This window comes from Trachinotus anak, unplaced genomic scaffold, assembly GCF_046630095.1.
Source record: "Trachinotus anak isolate AG129_WGS33_773 ecotype Australia unplaced genomic scaffold, CSIRO_AGI_Tana_v1 ptg000009l, whole genome shotgun sequence".
Taxonomy (NCBI): Eukaryota; Metazoa; Chordata; class Actinopteri; order Carangiformes; family Carangidae; genus Trachinotus; species Trachinotus anak.
The window spans coordinates 19,130,188-19,154,962 of NW_027273860.1; the positions used below are offsets into that span (position 1 = coordinate 19,130,188).

General features: G+C 40.2%; 1 protein-coding gene across 3 annotated transcripts; it reads right to left on the reverse strand.

Moving 5' to 3' along the window:
- Positions 1–250: 250 nt before the first annotated feature.
- Positions 251–24,775, reverse strand: waca (WW domain containing adaptor with coiled-coil a). 3 transcript variants are annotated; one of them, XM_071485684.1, is made up of 13 exons: positions 24,541–24,773; positions 24,315–24,345; positions 23,277–23,469; positions 14,355–14,446; positions 13,819–13,934; positions 13,586–13,695; positions 7,450–7,704; positions 6,312–6,434; positions 5,597–5,748; positions 4,845–4,969; positions 2,317–2,512; positions 2,064–2,191; positions 251–1,966 (listed from the first exon to the last, which is right to left on the reverse strand). In XM_071485684.1, the coding sequence occupies exons 1-13, from the start codon at positions 24,579–24,581 to the stop codon at positions 1,897–1,899; spliced, it is 1,632 nt and encodes a 543-aa protein (XP_071341785.1). In that variant the 5' UTR covers positions 24,582–24,773; the 3' UTR covers positions 251–1,896. The 3 variants fall into 3 exon arrangements, with proteins under 3 accessions (XP_071341785.1, XP_071341786.1, XP_071341787.1); XM_071485685.1 differs by having other exon boundaries at positions 611–1,966; positions 5,597–5,745; positions 24,541–24,775; XM_071485686.1 differs by lacking the exon at positions 24,541–24,773 and adding an exon at positions 24,435–24,530 and having other exon boundaries at positions 1,561–1,966.

The following is a 24,775-nucleotide window of genomic DNA, read 5'->3' on the forward strand; positions in this document are numbered from 1 at the left end:
AAACTTACCCTGGTACTTGCACTTAACATCAGATAATGAATTATGTAATATCATTAGAGAAGTTAGAGACATCTCCATTTGTAGTGGATAAATAAGTGGACTTTGTGTCAAAATTAAAGAGATCTATCACAAGTCTGAGTTATAGACACTGAGAGAGAACATGTAAAAACCATCCCTAGTCTATCCTACTTTAAGTCAGAGGAGACAAACTGACACTAAAGGGACCAGCAAAAAGCCAAGAACAACATGGCCCTGGAGAGGCATATTTTATTTCATTCGTCAATATACTTCAGGAAACAATATACAAAGCAATGATGTGGTCACCTTTACTGAATGTGTGGTGCAGTTCAGTTATAGACTCAATAGATAGTATGGCGGAAAAAAACAGGCCTCTGCAGCATAGGACCCTGCTCTTCATCAGTGGAGGATGAACAAAATAAGAGGGATGGGACGTGCGGGAAAAACAACCCTGTGCATGACATGCTTGTTGAAGATCTCACTGCTGTTGGTCAAAGGGGATAAAAGAAGATGTGAATGAGGCCTAAGACTTTCAACAAGGCACTAGCGTATGAACCAAACCTTATATTCCAATAAAATAACCAGTGCTCGCTTTAGTTTAATATGTTTATTACAATACATACATTTCACATTTGACCTTGTGACCTCTTGGTGCCCTGCGCTGACTGAAGAGGTGACACGTCACATCTGCCTCTAACCTCCTGTGATACCACTCCTGAACTGGGTGCAAATGAAAATGCAATGCATGGATATCATAGTGATTTACCGTTCATCACTACAACTCTTATAAATAAAACCTTTTTTATTCTGCGTCCTCGTCTTAAAACTTCATCATTATGTTAGCGACTGTACAAAGGAATGAACCAGTGGAACCACCTCAGCTTAAAAAGTCAGAGAGGGACAAAGAGGAACAAAAAAAACTAAAAAAAGTAAAGAACTGGCGAGGAGGGTGTGAAGTGTTGGTGTCTCAGGAGAGGGTGCAGCAGGGCAGGGCTGAGGCCAGGGGAGGGTAGTGGGAATGGTCCAAAGCAGCACGCCATCACATCTCTAATTTTTTTTTTGTTTGTTTTGTTTTTTTGTTGTTTTTTTTTTTTTTTTAAATCACTCACTCCACCACACCACCAGGCACTGTTTTTTTCAGACTGGGAAATGCAGGGCCACCAGAAGCTGCAAATAGATCACTGAACCATCGCCATGACAGGCCTGCAGAGAGCGGACGTTTACCACGCCTGAGTACACGTTACAGTTCACCCAGAGAGGGCAGAGGAAGAGAATCCAGACACTCTTCAGTTTCACCAAGATTTGAGGACAGGAACTACTTTGACACCAGTGTGTTATGCTTTATGCTAGGCTTCTGTGTCATGGCTCCAAACAGCCGCCTCCATTTACACGCAGGTCGCAGGTTGCTCAGTGGTTCAATGATCTATGAACTGACAAAATGAAGCTTGAAGTCTGCAGACGAGTTAACATGAAGGAAAGGCTAGCTAATGAATGTAGCCGCCTAGGCATTGATTAGTTTAGATGTCAAAAGCTTTGATAGGCATGGCTTTCCATGGCTTCAATCTACAAAACATATTTACAACATAGATAATAACATCTACAAGAAATCTACATTTTTTTTCCGTTGAGGGTTTTTTTACAAAACTTGTAAATCACCTCGCCCTCCCCCTTCTCCCACAACAGTTCTTTGTTTTCTCCCTCTTGGTTCTCCCAGCCCAACGGTCCAAAGGCAACCCGACTGCTGCTCCTGTGTGTGTGTGTGTTAAGACTGGGATCAAGAGGAACTGAACAACTGCTCTCCCTCCATCTTCCAACTATGTGCAATGGGTCTTTTCCCCCCTTTTCCCAACGCTCGCTTCAATCGCAAACCAGAAGTTCTCAGACCATGAAAGAATTCTGATTCTTCAACTTTTCAAGTTCTTTGATTTGCTGTCTCAGAAACAGTATCCTGTGGGAGAGAGGCGGAGACGACAACAATTAGGTGCATTGAGGTTTACGTCACATGTAAACAGGTGCAGGCTTCTAGACTAAAACCGCGTTCTCACCTCTGCTCACGCAATGTTGCTTGTATTTCACAGACTCTGACCAAAGACCGCAGGTTTTTGAGCTCGGTGCAGTTCTCAGACATGCAGATGCTCCCCATGGTGTGAGCCTCTTCACGTAGTCTTGATGCCTTTGAGATCATCACACAAAAATGAGCGCTAATGTGCGTTGCCATGACAAACCAGAACCAGCATGAGAGTTGTTATTTTTCCAGTTCAGTCCTGTACATGAAGGCAACATGTAGGCGGAACCAACCTGTTTCTCTGCGTGCTCAGCAGGCCAACCCTGCACATGTTTGATAAGATTCTCATTGAAGTGGGCAGCAAGGGTGGGGGTGAAGGAGCAGGAGGGCCGAGCTGCTGAGGCGGCAGGGGGAGCTGAGGCAGAGTTGGGGGCATTGCTGCTGCTGGAGGCGACATGGTTGGGACCTGGGGAGGGACTCCTCTGACTGCTGCAATCAATAGATAGTGAAGAAGATTGTTATGAACCAACTAACCCACCATTTATTCATTCACATGTTTTAAAGATCCATGACCCTGTTGACCTTAACTGCACAGAGAATGTACAAAGCACATAATAATGTACTCCCAAACTGTATTCAGAGGCTGTTTAACAACAGAGAGAACATGAACAAACTTAGGGGAATAAGTACATTCAAAAAAGCAAAGGTGGGGACAAACATAAAAAGAAGATATATATTTTTAATTCTCTTTTCTTTTTTAGTCAAACATGGTGGTGAAAATTTCTTTTTGTTTTGCTTCTCCTCGTTTTCTGTGACAACACATTATTACACTACTACACTGTAATGAGAAGGCTGCTGATTTATGCAAAATTATGTAGAGAGGGTAGGTGCAATAAGCCTACACTTTAATAAGCTTCAGCCTACACCTTTTCAGCCAATATTGGTGTGTTTTTTTTCTTTTGTGTGTTTTTATATATATATATGGACTGAAATAAAATTGAATTGAAATTGAAGAAAGAGAAGAGTGTAATCCTTGAGAGCTGAGCTCTCTAAAATTACTTCTCTATCACAAACAGGACTTACCAGCTTGTTCTCAGAGGAAATGGTGAGAAGCTAATAACCTAAAAATAAATCTGATGTCCACAAGACACTTGCAGTTAGGTAAATAAAACATGAGCTGTTACACAGCTGATGTAGACAGCCACACTGGTTAGAAAGGTGGACACTGATGAAAATGGACACAGTGTCAGGCTACATTCTGTGAACCTGATTAACAGCCAAATGCCTGGAGCTGGAAACACAACATGTTTGAGTGAGGGGACGTTTGGTGTTAAAAACAGGACATAATTTTGTGGACTGACAGGAGTCATTGTATCTACTGCTGCAATAATCAGCAACTATTTGGATAATCAATAATCATTTAAGCAATTTTTCAAGTAAGAGTTTTAGACATGTTGGATGAACAAAGAAAGGTATTTTAGACAACACTTTGTTGTCTGGCTGCCAGAATTTTAACAACCCCCCCCCCTGCAGACATTAGACTGTCTGACTCCACTCAGGATTTCAAATCCAAACTTAAACTCATCTTCACCCCTTAACTTTCAGTTAGCTCATTATTCTTTCACAACTTCAGGCATTGCACCTGTTACCATCCTACCACCAGTGGGTCGGCCTCAGTCTCAATACATCAATTAAAGCCAGTATACACAGTATGGTCCATGTTGTCCAGCTGACGAGATCACTGAAAACTTTCTGGAGATCACTGCATCGTTCTGTTTGTTTACTCCATCAAGCACATGAGAGCCCAGGCTGTGTGCCTCGCTCTTTCTCGCCCCCTCTCTCTTTCAAACTTCTGTGCTTTCTCTCCTCTCTCTCTCCTCCTGTTGCTCTCTGCAGGTTTTCTGCAGAGTCTGGATCTGCAACTGCAAACCACCTCCCGCCCCCATGATCCTGCTCAATTCCTGCTGCTTAACATATTACAATAATAATAATAAAGACATTATTATTCTTATTATTAGTGTTACTATTATTGTTGCTGTTACTGTCACTATTATCATTGCATGATGGTCTCTCTCTCTTCCTATGAAAATATACATTTGTTGCATCCCTTGTTGTGACAGTCTTGAGCTACAGAGTGGAACATGGTTGCTCATCCTCAGTGCCTACGTCCTGATTTAATTCAGTGACTTTGACTAAATCAGCATCACTCCTGCGCTCTGCCTTATGTGATTTAATATTTATGTGAATGTGTGTCTGGATAGAGAAAATGATCAGTCAATGTGTTCACACTGACTTAATTTAAACTGCGAGAAACTGAGATTAACATCTCTTATCAAACTCATTATGAATTGTTTCATTTTGGAAATTGTTCCACAAACAAAGGCATGACTTCAATGAATAAAGGTAATCAACTGAGTGAAAACAACCATTTGTTCCATTAATGGCCAGCAGATGGCGTCAATGTTGTGCTGATGTAAACAGGCTGTCCCACATTTTGGCAGATTCAGTATTTCCACTGTATTTGGCTTCATGTGTAGAATCAATGCACAGAGATGTCTATGCCTTTTCAAGTCATAAATATTTAAACGATGATGTACTGCACAGAGAATAGGCCAGCACTCAGTGAGAAACAAACTACACTCTCTCATTATAAACTAACACTAATTATCTATATAGAGTCAAAATTACATATATTCTATGATATCAGAGTTAGCCATCTCAGATGACCCTTGTTGTCTTCAAATATTCAGCTGCTGTTTATTATTCACCTCTATGCTACTTTTTCTTGCTGAACTTGAGCAGGTGGTGTGGTTGGACCTACCCTTGGCGCTGCAGGGTGCGTGGGGAGGCCGTGGTGGCATCATGACTGTGCTGCTTATCGCTGGAGAGGGACTGCTGGGATGTGGGCTGGGGATGCGACGCCTGCTTCACTGCTGGCGTGCTCACCTGGACGCAGCAAGTCAAGAGACACTTCATCAAAACATGTCATCAAGACACAAGCTTACAGATATGAAAAGAATATTTTGTCCAGATTTCCATCAGAGCCTGTTTCATTAATCGTCAACAAGCATGAGTGAAGAGCGAGTACGCTTCACTGTTTGTGTAGCTCTCATTTCATTCATAATGTCTGGCTGGGACGCAACATGATATAATGTTACACTGTACAATACTGTTTTTAATAAACAACGCACTGACTTCATTTGCAATAAATTTGCATGATTCAGTTTTTTGTATATCCTACATTTCATCCAACTGTAGACTTTAGACTCGAGCCATACACACAAGGCTTGTGTGAAAAGCATGTGAGTGTAATATCAGCCACCTTTTTGCAATGACTCAAGAAAACATTTACTTCCTGTTTGATTAGCTTCTTTTAGCATCTACAATACTAGCAAAGGATTGTTGTCAGAAATTCAATATGCTCATCAGGTCTGATAAAACAGAAGAAATGATTATGCCATGCTTGTACATGACAACTGTTGAATTGTTCCAAAATTCACCCAGCTGGCTCCTTTTTCCACCTTACTACATCCTCTAAACAGCTGCTGAGGACACTGTTAATTGTTCTCTTACTTTTGGCTGTGATATGACGGGCTGCGTGCTGAGGAGGGGCTTTAGAGGACCAGCATTGGTCTGTGGTGTGCTGATCCTCGGAGAAACATAGGACCTGGGCGACGAGGCATCTGATGTTAACGACATTGGTGACTGGTTCGATTGCTGAGCTGCTGGAGACATACCAACCAAAACACAGACAATCTAAGGCATCAATACAGTTGACTAAATTCAATATCCAGCAGGAACATCACCAGATCACAAGTATTTGGACAATCACCTATTTTTTGTTCTCCAGGCTCTGAGCTTCAACACATTGAATTTGACATAAAATAATAATAAAACTATATTAAAGTGCCAAGTCTAAGCTTTAATTTGAGCAGGTTTACATTAATACAGACATACATGTGATTTAGATGTAGCCCTTTTGACACACAGCAACAAAGCTGAGGGGTTCAAATGTAACTGGACACTAGGCTACTCATTGTTTACAAAATATGTGTCCAAATACTTGTGTGTATGAGTAAATATCAGTATTTAGACTGAAACGGTCATAAGTACAAGTCAGGAAACTGACTTTCTATTGACTGATGATATCAGATATCATAATCAGAAGTGTTTAACTCACAGGAAACATGCAGGAAACCTTTAATCATCAAAGCTGTCATTATACACCACACCTAACTGACTATCTCCACACAGTTGTGAACAGATGCTTCTGCATGGCTGCATTTACCTTGGTTGGAGAGTTGAGCAGCTTGAGACAGGATAGTAGTGATATTGAAAGCTGATGGTCCAGCAGTGAGGATCTTATGAAGCATCGACTGTAATGAAGCTTGTGTGACAGCAGCTGTGAGAACTACAGAAACAGGAAAACAGACACACAGTTACCCTGAGCACTGACACACTGTATGAAACACTGCTACTAGGATGGTTTCTGCACAGCATCACAGAGAATTAGTCAAAACAAGGAATGTGTCCCATTTAAATACGCCCAGTAAAAGTTAGCTTGAACAGACTATGAAGAAATAAAATTAACATGTTTCCACTTAAGAGGCTGTACTTCAATGTCATGAGGTTGTAAATGCACAACTCTGCGGAGGGATTTTAAAATGAAACAGGAGACACATTACTATCCTACTCTGTGTGCCTGTCATTTGGGTGCACATGACAGCATGCCCCCCCCCGCCCCAAAAAAGAAACTTCCAATAGCACTAGTTTTCAAACCAAACTCTGAGCTGTTATAATGAAGTTCTGATGACATCCTCTTGGTTGATTATTATAGGTGTACAAATGCTGCCAACAGTAGAAGATCCTAAACGTACATGCCTGCTAAACAAACTGTTAGCCATCAGCTGGGTGAGTTGTCTGTGTCTCACACCTGTAAACTCAAGTGGGATAAGTCTGCAGGCCCCCAGCAGTGTCCATTTTTATCCACGTTTACAATTACTGTGTTGCCACTGTTACAGGTCCCAGTGTGAGTGTTTAAACTGCTATTAACATTTTTGCCTTTTGCCTTGAGATCCAGTGAGACGACCTGTTTTTGAGCACACCCCAGCCATGAGGGATTCTTCATCCACACAACCAGACAGCAATACTAACAGCATAGGACTATGGGGACATCAAGTAAGATTGGATTCAACACTGTGCTCAGTCCAGCAGGACAGATTATCATGTCATGTCATGTCATGTCATGTCATGTCATGTCAAAACCTCTGACATAGAGCAGTCTGACAAACAGCTGATAGCAGTGCAGTATATCATTTTAAACTGCCTCCTGTAACTACTGCTGATCAAACACAACCACCGCAGCAGTCTAAATACTGACACTGGTATAATGAACCATTTGCATCTTATATCTGTATTTTTCTTACCTTCGTTGATTTTCGCCATGTCCACACTGGCATTGTTGAGCTGCAGGGCAGTCTGAAGTGCTGGGAGAAGCTGGCGAAGCAGGGTGGGGTCCTGGAGTAGCGGAGGGGCGGGGGACTGCAGAACTGGAGATACAGGCACCGTGGACGCCGACGATCCGGGGGGCCCTGATGATGGGTTCAAGCTCCCTGAGCCTGAGGATGATGACTGGGACTGGGTGGCAAGGGTCGCTGTGGGCTTCTCCACCTGGGCCGACTCTGTGAGGTGAGCAGAAAGGACGATGGAATTTCAGTAGGCAGAGGCAAACATCAGCTCCATTTGGACTACAATCACACCCTTAGGCCATGTTCAGACCACCAAAAGAAAAGCAAAACACAGACTCTCAATCATTTGAATGGAGCCAGGCCATCAGCATTTTGAAGCTTAATTCCCTCATTCAGTTAAATGTTGGTGAAATATAAAACTGGGCTCATGCAACAAGATGCCAGTCTTGTTATGCACTCTTTGCGGCACATCCAATGGAAATACATCAAAAATTTCAGAATACTTGGCTAAGCAAGAGGCATTGTCTAAGATTTGTGGTCCCACATGAAACTCTTCGACAAGACTGAAGACAAAGAACACACAGAGTATTTGAGCTAAGTTCCTCTTTTCTGATGACCTTATAATTTTTTGAAACGCACAGCAGCATCGTCCACCAATAAACACTGTGGTGGCCAATCACATACACGAAAGATTACTTTGAAACATGAAAAGAGTATCACTCTTGGTCCACAGATGGTCAAAAGTTGCAGTTGAGAACAAAATCAAACACTACCTATGGGTTCAAATGAAAATGTGCTTATTATTATTGTTCCTAAAAGGGAATTTTTACCCAGATGAGTCCCTAGTGTCAGAAACATCTGACTGTATTTTTATTTAAAGCATGTGTACCAGAATATATGGTAGTTAAAAACTAGTTCAAGATGATACTAAATTTAACCAAAGGTATGGGAGTCTGGTCTCTGGTGTAGCTCACCATTACATTTGAATTGATTTTTGAGTCAAAAGAATTCTTGGTTCAATAAAAGGAAAGAGGATTAAATTTTGGTTGTTACTCCCGTCCTGTACCCACTAAGCTGAAAATGAAACTGACTGAAATTAACTGACAGTTAAGGTGACTGGTCTTGATGAGGATTGCTGTCTGACTTAAAGCAGTGAAAGGTGTGAAAGGGCTCTAGACTTACTTTTTCCCCCAAAGAGCACTTGTGCTGCTAAGTTGAAATATTTAGAAGCTCATAAAGAACCTTAAGGTGCAACGAAAATGTACTAAATAATGTGTTTTTCCTTAACAAAGGAGGAGCAGGGTTGCCAGGTCTGTAAGACAAAATCAGCACAATACCAGAACTCAAAATATGCCTCTGTCAAACCATGTACACCGCTTTTAAAGTCCAACAGCATTGCTCTGATCACCAAATGGATTATAATATCTACAGAGTAACACTAATGAATATTCAGTGTGTAGTTTTCCCTCAACAGTCCTGAAGGGTCCTAAAATGGCTTTCTGTAATTAGATACATTGGATACTGTGTGTATGTGGGTGGTGTTTTGGCATGTGTATGTGCTGATCTGGTGTCAGTTTAGTAGGATTTGTGTAAAATTTTTATTTACAGATTTTATTAATGTACTTTGCAAGTAAAATATGTCTTCCCAACCAGCTGGAACACTTAAAAATAAAAAGGAGACTATACTAGGTTTTTTAATTATTTCTGCTTCAATTTGTCTATTCAATAACTATGTAATTATGTGTGTCATCACGATGTTGATACTGCACAAATACTGAAGGTCAGAGTTAAAAAATATACAGTCGATAAGGTCAAATTTATGATATAATGGATTCCACTTGAAAGAAGACATCTCACTGGTGGTGTTACAGAGTGGAGGTTCTTCCCTCACAAACTATCTTTGACAAGTGCTAACAGTAGAGTGCAGAGAGTGCACAAACCGACAGCACCCAAGTGTAATTCAGGCCTGTCATCAAATTACTGACAGAATTCACATTAATTAATGACAGCTGATGTGAAGTACCACAGACAGCATTTGTTATTTTAACCACTGAAAGCAACACTCAGCAACTTCTACACTGCTTTGCTAATGATTATCAGCGTCAGAGCTCAGAGAACCTGTGCATCTGCCCACTTAAGATTTCACTTCCACACACAAATTGTCACTGGCTTATGCAGCGAGATACTGCTTTTATAAGCAGGTCGTCTGACCCGCTCAGAGCTCAGCCAGCGCTCCACATTATGGGTCCACTGTGGGACTGTGCTGATCAACCTAAGAGGCTATGTGGGTTGAATTTTTTAAAAATACTTTTTATTCACACAGACGCTCCTAAATACATTTTACAGTTCACACACATCTATTATTTATTATTATAAATGCGAGTGAAATGCTTGCACAGTAAAGCCATGAGTATTCACAAAATACTTCACCTCTGTATTGCAAAGCTAATTATTAAGTATTTTCATTCAAAATGCAACCAAATGCTGGCCTGTTTCATAAGACGAACTACAAGATTACTCTTGTATGTGCCCTCCCAGTTTAGTTTGGCCTTTTTTGTTTATCAATATAACAATTTTGGCAATTGTTTATAAATTTTGAATCATAGAAGATAAGTACTGTGATTCTTATGTGAATCGATTTTAACTAAAAATCATCCTTCCCACTTTTTGTGCAGTTTCATAGTGAATTCAAAGTGGTTTATCGCTGATATATTTGTCAAAATGAACATGACACAAGCAAAACCAACAAACTAAAATATGTTTAATTGCTGCAATGGACTAAGCTTGACAATGCTGGTGTTTCATTCACATTTGCTACTAAAATGTGTGTGAACTATAAAATGAATTTAGGAGAGTGTGTGAAATAAAAAGTGTAAAAGAATTCAGCACAAGCAGGCTCTTTTTTGTCTTTTTAAGACAAAAAGGCCAACAACAAAACAAAGACGATGCTGTCCCTACACTGGACCCATGTCGTCCATTGAAAAAAATCACGTGATCTACTCGTCAGTGCAAAGGGCCCTCTAGTCTGCTGTGGGCCGCTGGCTGAGCTCAGAGAGGGCCACATGACCTGCTCACAGAAGCTGCCGGATCAGTGATATCCTGTGTCTAAACAGACTGAGCAGACTCCTTTTTAGTGTTTAAAACCTAGAACTACTTTATTATAGAGGTGCTTGAGATATAACAGCGTTTCCCATAAATAGGCTCTACTGTGGCGGCTCAATCAGGTAGATAAAGTTTAGATAAAATCACTCCATTTCAGTTTAGATAAAAATTACATCAGAACACCTTATTTCACTCTTTACAAACTGACTCATATTTGGCCACACACCTGTCGGAGTGCTATGCCACCCACTACCAAAACTAGATTCTCAACCTGTGGGTCACACTGTTTAAATAATTTCATACTTCTTAAATAAAAACAGTTTGAAGCAGCATTACCTAAAAGACCTTGTGTGCTATTTATATTCAGATAAATTAAATCATTTTGCTTTTAATGTCTCCTCATATCCATTTATTAAGAGAGAGAGGAAGAAAAACCCAAAACAAAAGAATATTTGATCAATTTTCATCACACCTCTAAAGTTCTTTATACGCTCCTAAATATTTTGTTTTTGCAGAACATTTGCTCCTTTGAAAAAAGTAAGTGTCAAGCACGGATGCACCAAAAATGAAAACAACCTCAGGTATCGTGGAGAAAGCTCTGACATATCTTGTATATAATACATGTCATCGATAAAAGGTTGAGCTCCTAAACAGAGACCCCCTATAAAAAACCACTGTGGAGCTTCATGTAAGCTTCGGTTACAATTTCACCAAATCCTGACCTGGGGGCACATCACATCCATGTCATTTTATATATCCAACACACAGCTCCTGCTGTAGGATTACTGGCAATGTGTCTCAACAGCCCTTACAAAGACCTCAGGTAACCACTGGTACACTACGGTGGAACAGCTGTAATCACAGCTGAGCTACAGGTGAGCTACCCTCCATGTATCCATAAGATATGATTTCATTACATGCTACAGTGCAGCTGGTGTTGTGTTACTATAAACAGCAGCTTTCTACATCAATCCAGTGTTTGAGTGACAGAAATCGCTGCTGGCAAATAGTGATAAGTAATGTGATTACCATGGTGAGGTCAATGTAAATTAATTAATGCAGCAAGAACATTAAGCTATATGATCATTTTTGTGCCGCCAATGTATCAACGGCATTTATTCATGAACAAAACTGTGTCAGGTAATCATTAACATTAGCTGGTCTGTTGAAGTGAAGTGTTCTGGGGAGTAGTTAATAGGCATTCAGAAACAGGTTATTCGTGATAAATGACATCTATTCAATGAAAGCTCAAGTAGCTTTATAGAGAAGTGCCACTGTGAAGTAGAAATGTTGTGCAACATTTAGCCTGGAATCTCCTTGTAGCAGCCTTGGGTGATTTTCTCTTAACAACAGAAGATTGTACCTAAGGGAATCTTTAATTTTAGGTGACTACTGTGACGAAGTGCAGAGTGCTTCCTCCCTGGGATCAGTGTATATGTATGTCAGAACAACAACACATAGAAAAAGGTCTTAAGATTGTTGACATATGCGAAGAACAGACATCTTACAACAGCTATTTCCACCAAGATACACATATTTTTTCAAAAATGTTGACAGCCAGATGGCAGCATATACTGACTTACTGAGTAAATACACAGGACAACACAGTGGACAACACTGAGACTACAATCATAATTGTGTTGCTATGCATCCTCTGTACCAGGTACCAGGTACCAAAACAAAAGGGTATGTCTATCAGAAATAGTTTGCATTGCTAATTTATGATGTATTATGGAAAAGAGAAGGAACAGAGGAAAAATGTTAAATTTGCATGAAATGGTAAAGAGTTGTGAGTAACAAGAATTCTACAGCGAGAGCTAAAGGTGAGTGAACTTCACAATACTTAGGCGAACTTCAAGTGACCTGTGGTACTGCACTAGAAACTAATGACCTTAATTGTAATACAATTATCACTGTTTTCACTCTGTTTGCATGGTAGCGCTGCCAAAATTTGGCCATTTATGTGCATCATGTCCATAAAAGGGCAAACCAACACAACAAGAGACATAACCACGTGTGTAGGTGTTTGTTTGGCTGCACATTTTGTTACTTCAGGTCGCTAATGCTGGAATGGTGGGCTAGGCTAACTGTAGCTTACATAGCTTGAATATAACTTTATCTCAAGGCTCCACAATTTTGTCATCTACTGACCAAAATACAGAATATTTTCAAGCAAGGCTTTTTTGGCTGAAGATTACTCTCTCTGCAGCCAAGTGTGGATACCATCATTAGCATAGGGTTGTTCTTGAATTATTTGCTCATTTCAGCTTGACCTACATTTCATTTTGTCCGTCATGCAGTGCAATCAGTGCATCCAGGCCCACGCAAAAAGTCACGAGGCAGACAGCCGCAGTTGTGCTGCTTTTTTTATCCCCACAATCAAATATTAATTTTCACAATCTAGTGTCTGTTTTATTAAATTTGATTATATAATTGCATTTACAATTTTTGTTGACAGCTCTATCTCACACACATATAAAAATTATGTTAAAAATTACATTAACCAGACAATGATTTGTTCAGCAGACGAGTGATTAGAATAATTCATCCTCTCACACAGTAATTTCATGTCGACCATAAACACTACTTGGACAAGACTGTAATGGATTGGGTCCAACGTGGTCCGATCAGTCGGGTCACCAGATTAGTTTCAGTGCACAGCCACAGTACGTTGTTTAAAGCCACAGCAGCATGCACAGTTCAGCCATTTGTAGTCTCAGTCTTTTGGTAAGCAGTTCCTTAGCATTCATCAGCCAAAGGTCAGCTCAACAACAGTCATCATTGACTAACCAATAACAACAACGCTAAAGCTGAAGGCTTAGAGGCAGATTTGAGGAGATGGAAACAAAGATGGAGAGCACTCATTGTTGATATGTCGGATCAGCCAGACACAGAAAAAAATAGAGATATGTAAACAAACGATGCCTGATTCATCAAGATCAGTCATTGCAAACTGGTGAGGAAAAATGTGTTGTTGTAGTGCAAGACTTACTAGAACCAGTAGGGGCTGCCGATGCTTGCATAGCCTCCCTTCTGTAGTCCCTGTCTTTGGGGAAACTGTTGACAACTGCAGTCTTTGTTGCCTCTTTTTGCCTCTGTTCTCTGTGAAACAGATACAAATATGCATGCAAGCAGATGAGCCATGTAAGGGATGTTTATGTCACACTGATTAAAATTAAGTAAATATGCACAATCAAGTGGTTTGGGTAGAAGGATTATGGCTACCTCTCCAGCCACTCTTTGGGCTTCTCCCACTGGGACACCTCTGTCCTGCAGTTGTAATAGTATTTTTTCCCAGATGAGCTGATGTGCTCTGACCAGTCGTCACCAGGTTCGTAAGGCTGAAAAAAAAAAAAAAAGAGAAAATGTTTAGGAACCTGACGCCGACCAGACACAAAGCAATTGTGTGCATGTGTGTTTAGAGGGTCTGATGCAAGCGCTTGTAACTTAACCTGAAATGTAGAAGAGAGACTGGGATTTGAAGGCAGATAGCTTCAGCTGGCTCTTTTTTAACTGGGGGGGAATCTTTAGTTCTTATTTCAGAGGCATGAAGGATTTATTGAAAGACTGCATTAGTAATCTAAGCAGTGGTGTATTTGTGTAATGTTTATTTCTTTACATCAAGAGGATACCAGCATGTCAAAGCTGTGAAACTACTGAACAGCAGCAGCTGCCAAGAAACAATTCAAACTGTACTTTACAAAATTCCAGTGCAAATTGTACAAAGTTTAGTCTGGTGTCTGTGCTGAGGCAACACTTACTGTGTCTGAGGTCTTGCTGGGGTTAGAATGTGAGTTGGAGCTATGAAGGGAGCTGTGGTTGTGAGAGTTTTCTTGTGGGGAATAACTGGTCCCTGAAACACAACACAAGAACAGGGAAAGACACCGTCAGTTACAACAACAGACAACAACAGAAACACATAACAAATTCATGGTCAACAAAGTGTGGCTGAGAACAAAAGCATACACATAAATAAAATGAAAATACTGAATTCCTTAAACATATACACTATGCTCTATAACAAATATTCTTGTTGATATGATGTCAAACAAAGCAACAATGTTACCCTAGTTCCTTACAGCTTCTGTGCCTCACTTCAAGTACTTCCAGACTCACACTTTTTGTTTTGAGAGCAAAGGTGTATTCACACTGACAACTATGACAACATGCACTGTATCTGAATGGTGCACTCAAAATGGTCCAAAAACATTGAGTTTAAAAGACAGAAGACAGGAGACACTTCTCACTTCACTTCTCAATGGTCGCCATCTTGGCTACATGTGAAAGGGGAGGGACCACCAACGTATTTTCAAACTTGTGACAATGGAAGAATCTTAATTTCCATGTTGTGTGACACAGAGGACACACACAGGAAAGTAAAGTGTTCAATTTAAGTCAAGTGAGCAAAGCAGCCAAAAAGCAGGTGACAAACATGGTCACATATTGACATCATCGTAATCATGTGATTTGGGACGACACTACCCTGTTGAAATTCACACGCTACACCAGTGTTTGTAGTGTGTACACCGTGTACTACAAGCGAGTGTACTGACTGAAGTATCTGATTTTAGAAATAACAACTATGTTCTACAGCATTTTCCCAGAATGTCTGGATGAGGGTAACACACTTTTCTGAGGTTGAGTTCACATTTTTTTGTACACCAATGCTAAAATTACATGATAATATACATCTCAGTGTTCCCTTTAGGATTTATTTTTTTATTTATTTATTTATTTTTTTTAAAAACAGAATTTATTTAAGAATGTATTTATGGCAATCATCATGATGTTGATAGTGAAGAAAAATACTGAAGGTCATGTTTCATAAATATAGCCCGTAGACTTAAATTGGCAATCTCGAAGATTTTCACTTAAATACATGTCATTATCTATCACCACATGAGGTCACACAATAGTCACCCACTGATGAAATTATCCTTGCATTAGGTCTTGTGTTCTACACTTTTATGAACCGGGTATCTGGTACAACTCACCCACAAAATCATAAGGAACACACAGGTGTGGTTTTAAATACAAACCTACAATTGCCATTACTGGCCATAGGTGCTGCCAAAGATAAAAGAGATCTTTGCTTCTTTAAATTACTGACAGTGACATGGTGGGAAAGATGACGTCTGTGTTTCTATCAACTTAAGAAACACTCAGTTCATTTGTGGTTGTACAGTGGTGTTAGGTTAATGACTGAATTAACTTGATTAGTGACAGCTGGTATGAAGTTCGTCAATTTAAAAACCGAAAGTGATGCTCGGCACCGGCTAAGATGAGTAGCTGCAGCTGGATGTTTATTAATAATCACGCCGTGATTTTTAGCACCAAAGCTTAGTGAACCTGTGCAACCTCGGTGTCTGAGCTGTCCGTCACTGCTGCACCCAATGATTATTTCACTGTCAATTGACAGTTTTCACTGGTGTATGCAGTGGGATAGTATGGAAATTTGACTGAACCAAGCAGGTCATATAGCGGTCCGCAGCACGACTGCACCTCTGTAAAGTCATGTAATTGTCACTTCATGACATTTCATATAATTCTGAAGCAGCGGAGGCAATAATTCTGCAGCAGCGAGCCAGCGGAAACACTGACTCATACCTGATTAATTCATGCAATGGCTTTAATCTAAATTGATGCTACACCTGTTTGTCTAACAAAGCATCCTAAGTTTAAAAACCTCTCCCAGTACTAGGCTGCGCTCTAGACAATAGAACTGAAAACAGCACTGCCACTACAGGCAGTAATCAGATGAACCTGCTTCAGCTCATCCTATCCTCTCAGCTCTGCCCAGGTATTATCAGATGCTTTAAATGAAAGCTCTGCTAGATATTTTGACATGTGTAACATTTTCTGAATTGCTTCAGGAATATAATTATGCGTCAGTGAGGGAGACTATAACAAGGAAGGCATGCTTGAATGAAAGGCCTCTGGTGACAAGGTTTTCTCATATATGGCAGAGGGAGAGGACAGATGCACCGAGCACCACTGTCCTAGACCCAATACAGCACTGGCAATCAGTATCTGTAACAATCTCTGATGTGTGCAGCAGTGCAAAATAACCGCTTCAGCTTGTAAATGATGGCATTTCATAAAGCATTTTACTCTAATTGTGAAAAACAAAATACATGAGATAAAATCTGACTGGTATCTTAAGCCCTTTAACACTGGTCAAACCTGCTAAGACCTGCTAGCATCTGGCTTTTGTCAGCTGTGGAAAAGGCTACAATCAGCATTCACAGCTGGGTCGAACGACTCTGCAGTAGATGCAGGTACTTATCAACTCCGGCTCCGATCGGCACTGATGTGAACACAACACCCGGACGAACACACTAATTTTCTCCCTATTTCCGTGCTGTGATGAACCTGTCACCTGCATGGTGCTGTTAAACTGGAAACACCGCAGCTACACTGAGCTTGGAAATCAAAGAGTGAGCTGGAGCCCCAAAATAAGCTTTAATAACATGCGATCATCCATCGAAGCACGTCACACAGATGCTCCAACACTGACAGGTGCACCTACTCCTGTTAGGAATGAGGAAAGAGACGCAATGGATCAGTTTTACCAGCTTGCATGGTGGTGTGTGTCCTCTCCAGCAAATGTGACTGGCAGTGTAAAAGGAGTCAGTCGCCTTCTTTAGCTAGTTTACCCGTGTTTGAAAAAACCTGTTTACACTTGTGACTTTTGCTGTACAAAGGGTATCAGATGGAGATAAAAAATGTGCCAATTTTGTGTTGACACTAAAAACTGAAAAATGAATATGGCAAAAAACAAAGTGATTGTGATTGTATCTAATTTCAAGCAAGACTGAAACCCAACCCTGCTACAATTACTGTGGAACAAATTAATTCAACATCACATAAATTAAAACCTTTTTCCTGGTACCTATTGATTCTCACAACTTTGCATTGATGGGCAGTCGCATCAATTACTTGTTCTCATCCAAACCACGTCTAGACAACACACTGTTCCCAAAAGTGAACTATAGAAATCCAGCATCTGTGTATACAGGAGCTGATACAAACACTGTTTCTTTGACATATGTTTCCAAACTCTGGAACTCAATGGGCCTCATGCATGAACCACTCATACAAACAGATTGATCCTTATGCATGTATGAGCGATTTAAGATAATTTGTGGCATTCACCAATTTTCTCATACTTAAAATTGGTCAGATTTTTGTTAATGAAACTGCATGCAAATGGAGCAGTACAGGTAGCCTTTTATGGTGATTTTGGGGGCGTTGATTCTGCTAATGATGAAATCTCACAAATGTGCAGCTTCTCATGAACAGGTGGCATTCATCAGGCTGAAAGGAGCAATTTACAAGTTTGTCCAGTTTAGAGATTTTGGTGAATCCTACTTGGAACATTTGTACGAGCAAACCTCAGAAGTAATAAAGAGAGGTTTCAGAGAGGAATATGAAAATGTTCTTGCATGAAGCCTATTCCTCAGAGTATTGCGTGTTTTTTGGACAAACACTGAATTATCCTGCCTCCTTTGATCTTATTTAGCTTTTTTACTTTCAACTACTGGTTTAACAGATCACATTAGGAACACAATGTTCTATGCAATACCCCTCTTCCACCAAGGACTTGTATTGAATTCATTTTTCCAACGTGGGGCATGTCAGGGTAGCTCATAAACAGACTGCCCACATGTGCATGAATCATTTATTTTTCAAGTTCTAACTTAGTAAAGTGTTTGATTTTTTATCAAAACTACTTGGCAGTTAAATGATCACAGTTCAAGGCTATCAGGAGAGCCAATTTAACGATAGAGAATTAAATCACTGGAGTTCTCCTGAGCCAACTAGTTGATCAGGTCCTCAGACCAATCCAGGTAATTTCTGATGGATGTTATCAGCTGTATAAAGCTCAATACATTTCTTCTGCTGTTTTTCTGTGTATACTAGCTGTGAAAAACACTGTTATGCTCCATTTAACCACTGCAACCACACAAGTACGTATCTACAAGTGAACCAATGTGCATGCAAAAACCAGCAGCGAGGAGGTTAGATTAATGATGTCAGTGTGCTTCAACAAGCAACACAAAACACGTATCACTGGGGCTGATAGATGCTTCTGTTTAAGCAGCATTTTGCAGCTGTACTAAACTTCTGAAGTTCTGCTGTTGTTGGAAAAACAGCATTTGAACATTTATACAATCTGAAATTTAGATCCACAACTGATCCACAATGAGATCAGTTTCAGTGTCCTTGTGGTCTGGCTGCAGCCTCTCCTCTCTAACACACACAAACAAAATGGACAGCGCGGAGACAGCAGCGGAGACCAGTGAACGTTTTACCGAAGCTGTTAACAAACACGGTTGTCACTGCAAGTGTGATCAAAACCTTTGCTTGTAAAGAGTCAATAAGTGTCCTTCACCACACTACATGTTCAACAAGCTTAAAACACGAAGGAAAGGCACATTTTCAACTGCTTCCATCCACCACGGTTTGTCTTACACAATCACAGTGCGCTAACATTAAGCTAACTGTGAATTGTTATGAACAAGTTAAAAGGAAAGCTGTATAGACTGCAGCTTTTGTAAACTTATAGCTACAGACTGAGACACCAGCCACAATCACAAGTGGTAAGTTCAGGTGTGAACGTACCCAAGATGCATTGAGGATGCATTTGAGATCCAATCACGCAGATTACCTTCGGAGGTGCTCTGGAGAGAGGTTGAGCGCAAATGCGTCCAGGGCCACAATGAACGACCATCTACTCTACTGACGTCCTCTGCTTCAGTCTAATTAGTCCAAACACAGTTTCATATTGAACCAGATCGGACCAAATCTCTTTCTCTCTCTCGCTCTCTCTCTCACTCACTCACACAAACACAGAATCACATTCAGATTGGCTAAAAACACAGCGTATGTGTTTATTTGCATAGGAAGCAGGGAAGTGAGATCTGATCACAAGTGGGCATGTGGAGATGCATTTTAAAGCAAGGTGTGAACTGACATACTTTGAGCTGACCACTTGTGATCGCATCACTGAAGATACATGTAAATACAAGGTCTGAACAGGGCAAGAGGGGGCCCTGGATGCATGGCCCATGCATTCACACCATATGGCCAAGCAGATGCATCCCACAGTTATCCACCAGCTACACTCAGAGTAATTGGTGTCAGTTTGGTAGTGACTGTGAGGTTAGCTGGCAAGATGGCTGAGAAAGTCATGGGAAATGTATATGTACACTTCAATATTTGTTTATTTATTGCAACATGTTGTCATTGCAGATTTTCCTCATATTGTGCGGGCCTTATGTCAGGCACTTTTTTTCCCACTGTAGATAGTACCCCGTAATGTGGCACTGTTACTATTGTGATGACGCACAAAGTTATAGCGACATCATATTCAACACAACACACGAACAACAGAGGAGATCGAAGGGATACCAAAACAGAGAAACATCTGTACCTCCTTAATTGACCACAGCATGGTTTTGGGGTTACTGTACTAAAAGTATAGTACCATAATCAACAGAAATGTAACTGCAGTGAGCAGTGTATAGTCATTTGGCTGTTTAAAAATGGTGGGTTTGTTCAGAACGTCTCTTCTCACACTGATGACGCAGTAGTGTCGATTCCCAAAATACCAAAGAAGTACCAGTTGCAATCGACAACCTTTTACCAGCTGTAAAACCAAAAACAATTCTATGCAGGGAGAAGGGGCTGTTACTGAGCAACACACAGTGCACTCACAATCATGCAATGCTCAATAGCTGCCAGTCTTTGGCTGAATGCACACACTTGCAGAGAACATATTAACTGACGACAGCCAAAAGTTTCATTTTAGCTATTATGGAACAAACATTAAATAGCCTCAACTGATAAAATCTGCTGCTGGTTAACTTTGTCCAGCCACTTTGTGGTGTGGAGCAATGTGCCACCCACTGATTGGTTACACTTCAGCAGTAATAGCCCATCAATGCTGTACTGTGTACACAGACGGGCACAGAATAGAGCAGCTCTGGTCAGCAAGCTGAGCTGTGTATTAATGTCTTAATGTATTAAGACAGCAGACATGGCTGAGGTTGAAATAAACATCACAATCCTCTATAGTTACAAAAACACAACACTCTTATGATCAAGTTCATTTGTTGATCCAAGACACACCGAGAAAGAGAGGGGGAGAGAGAAGCCATCGCTAACTGCTAAGCTTAAGTAACTAGCAGATCTGAATGGCATGTAAACAACTGCTGCTAGTCAGAAAGTCGCTAAAAGGAGCAGAAAGCTCTGAGTGCTGGAGCAGAACTAGTGTCCAAATCCTTTCCAATAACTTATCGAATCTTCTTATCAAATCTAATTAATAGTCAATATATTTGCAAGTAAGTTATAAGAAATGACAACTACAGTTGAGATTTGTAATCACCTTGTGAGGGCTGAGAAGGCATAAAATCATTTTGAATGGAAGTCTATGTTTACAACTCGTACCTACAAGCTGAAAATGAGATGTGCAAAATATTGACTGAATGTCAGCTGCTGATGAATTAAAGTTCAATATTAACTCTCCTCTTAGTTCTGTTTTGGTCTTCACCAATTCCTGAAAATAAGCTGCTAAATGATCCACTATGTTCACTATCTAGTTGCTGTCTTGTCTGCTGTTTGGTGCTGGGCGAATAGTGTACACTGAGTCTATCAGAGCTTGGCTGGGGAGAGCAGCTGCCTGCTGCGGCTGGAAACAGGACAGATGACAGCAGTGAGTCAACCACAACATTAAAGCTGTGGGCCAGAAAACCAAAACAATGAGCTGAAGACACAAAAACGCCCCGAAGAGTCGTGGGAGACTGTACAGAGACAGAAGATTCTCTGCAGGTACATCACTACAAGTGAGGCGTTTCACATTATAGATAGTCATTTGATCTATTGGTCATGTAAAAGCATTGATTAGTGAACATTAAATTTTCAAAACAGCTCATTCTCACTTTAAATTTAACACCTACTGATTTTACACGGTTACATTAACAAGTTGGAAACAGGGATGCTAATGCTGATCTGCATCACTGACTCATCTGTTTTCACATTTGCCACTCATTTTAACTTAGAATGAGATGATAAATCTTGGCAGATAATGGTTAATATTTCTTCAGATTAACTTTGTCAGAATCACAGAACATTGTGCCCATGAAAAAAAAAAAAAAAATCATCCAGTGTGGCCTATGTGTGTTTTGCTAAATACTCTTACATCATTAAGCGTGAAGACTCTGTATAAGACCACTTTGCTGCTTTAACCTTCTACATTGCTATCTAAATTTATTACATTTAAATTAATACATTTTATTTATCACTTCTTCTATAATAGCCACCTGAGCTGCATTTAATGACACATCAAGCAGTATTAGTAACTGTAGTAGATTGATACTGCCTAAACCAAACAGAAAAAAAACACTCTGTTTTTTTGTTTAACGGCTACAGTTTACCATTTATTGGATGCACATAACAGCAGATGACTAATAATAAAAGCTCTTGATTTGAAAAGGATTTTTAAACAAGCTGTGCCTGAGCTTTAGACAAGATCAAGTCAATCTCAAATATCTAAAAATAATACGCAAAATTTTGTCTTTTAAAATCTATACACAAATTCCAACAATTTCATTTGTGTTCCTCAGGCTTGTATCTTCAAATCTAGATCTACAAAGCAAACAATCCCACGGGTCTCTGTTAGTGTAGCCTCAGTTGTTTTGTATTCTCTTGCCAAGAGACAAGAGATGTTGCACACAGAGCAGTAACGTCTGCAGTTCAACATTAGTCCTCAAAATGTGTCATCATTGCATCCCTGAAAAAACAGCTACACAAAATATTGTGTTTGCCAACTTGACAAACTGCTCTCTAGCAAAACTAAGGTTAAGCCCCACATCAGAGTAACGCTTTCTCATCGACCACAAACACGCCACATGCATCATCAGACCGCTTGACTGCAAATTAATCAGAAATACTGTTTTCTTATGTTTACGTTATCTTAGAAAGAAAAACACAAGAAAACTTAACTGTAAAAAAAGATTTTAAACCATCACCCCTATATGTGTTTCCAGTGATGGTGTCACTAAAAATCCACTTTTTCAAACCTCAAAAAAAAAGTTTACTTCTGACATACTGTCAGTGAAATTGTCCAGCTTCTTAACAAATTCAGATCTAAACCCTATAAAACACCTAAGTGCTTAGACAATGTGCGTGGTGTTCCTTTTCATGCCACTGCAGTAGAATGTCAATACCTTCACATAACATCTAGGTTTTTGTGGTTATTATTACACAATGCACAATAACCGTTTACTCAGCTGCTAACTGCTAAGGTTTACTCAACTGGTTAACATAAAATGCATCTTGATAAAATATGAATATGGTTTGTGGGTACTGAAGTTCATCACTGCATCTTAGTTAACTTTTGCTTGTTTGGTTCAAAACCACAACAACCGGAATACCTACAATTTCATCGCATAAAGAAAAGCATAGAGCAGGTTGTATTTATGCCTGAGAGTAAAAGAAATTTATAACCCAATTGCAAAGTTGAAGTGTTGAGGCTCTCAGCTGTAAAAATAATACACTGGTTGGGAAAAACAATACCTACTAATTCTTGCATGCTTATGTGACAGCGTCATCTGTAGCCATCAAAGTACACAATTTGTTTTTAATCTAAACCCATTTTATTCTCAATAACTACGTCTCACCTCCATCCCTGTCTCTGGCGCGATGTGTGTGGACAGCCTTTGCTCTGCTGTGCCCCGTGCTGTCGATGTGTTTATTTTCAGGGCTGTCAGACCTCCTGAGCATTTTGCAGGGAGGAGTGACATCTGAGGCGTCTCGCATCTTCTCATGTCGGTGGTCCCCTCCTGGATGGCTCTTGGACGAGTATTTGAGAGTCTGCGGACACAGAAAATAAACACACAATCTCACTACAATTTAGTATCTTATGTGTAACCTGATTTCATCTATTTCTCATCATCAGGTCTCTCAAACCAGTTTTGTTTAACAAGATGATTGGCTGTTCAATTAACTACAATGTCCAACTACATATGCATCAAAGTTTTAATATTTCTGAGGTTAATTTACAGCACTTCATGCAACTTATTGTGACTTGTAAGCAGCAGAGTTATCTGTCAATTCTTTCTGGTGCAGTATTACTAAAATAACCATTTAAGCTATGCTAGTATGGCTGTTGAGTAGTCCCTCCCTTAATAACACTTTATTTATGTATACTAACACGTTTATAATTTCTGTCAATGACGAGTAAGAACGTTTTATCAGTCGAACGAGTATTAGCCAACTTCACGGTCTATGAACTGTATTTGACCTTAACACATGTGTTTGCAGAATGCATATCGAGTACTTTGATGTTTTAAGAGCTTAGCTAGCTATATCCTTAAAATGACAGACTGCGGTCAGGCCCTAATCGGACTGGCTAGCAGGCAAGCTAACAGTAACTGGCTATCATTAGCTTTGAGCTGCAATAAAACTCGCCTGTACCTTTTGCTAAACCGTTGAATTCGACGAACACATTCAGTCTGTGTTGTCTTTATCTGACAATGTTTACGTTAGGAAATATTTACAGCGCTCAGGCGGCATTTTCTAACAAAACCATTTACTTTTCGCGTTATTTTCCGCACTGACTGGGGCCTGTTGTGCTCTCCAGAAGCCTGAACTAGAGTGTCCATTTTAATCTTATTTGCTGCTAGCAAGCTAGCAGGCTACGGTTAGCTAACAAGTACCTGATAGGGCTGAGAATCTCTTCGGTCACACCTGCAAATATAAAGAAAACAATTGTGAACAACACACTTTAAATGTCGATGTTGAGAAATGGTTGGAAGTGCTGCAACAGCTGAACGTACAAGTTTCCCGACACTTATTTTGGTTTCAGTAAAAATGGCGGATTGTCAAAGCGTAGCTACGAGGAAAAGGAAAATCTGAATAAGTAACGTTAAAAAAGATGTTTACCCATCGCCGAGTCTCGGTTGTTTCCTTGCATACATTACCATCAATGCCGTGTTAGTGTGTTTGGAGTGGGATGTGAAAGACTGATAACGGTACTATATTTTCTTGTTGATTCAGCGACCTGAAATCGTCAATTATTTCAACCTAGCTTATGGGTATTTCAATGCTATCGGCAGCACTGGTCGAAAGAGCGCCCTCACTCAGTCCATCTCCCACTCAGACACACACAGCAGCGTCT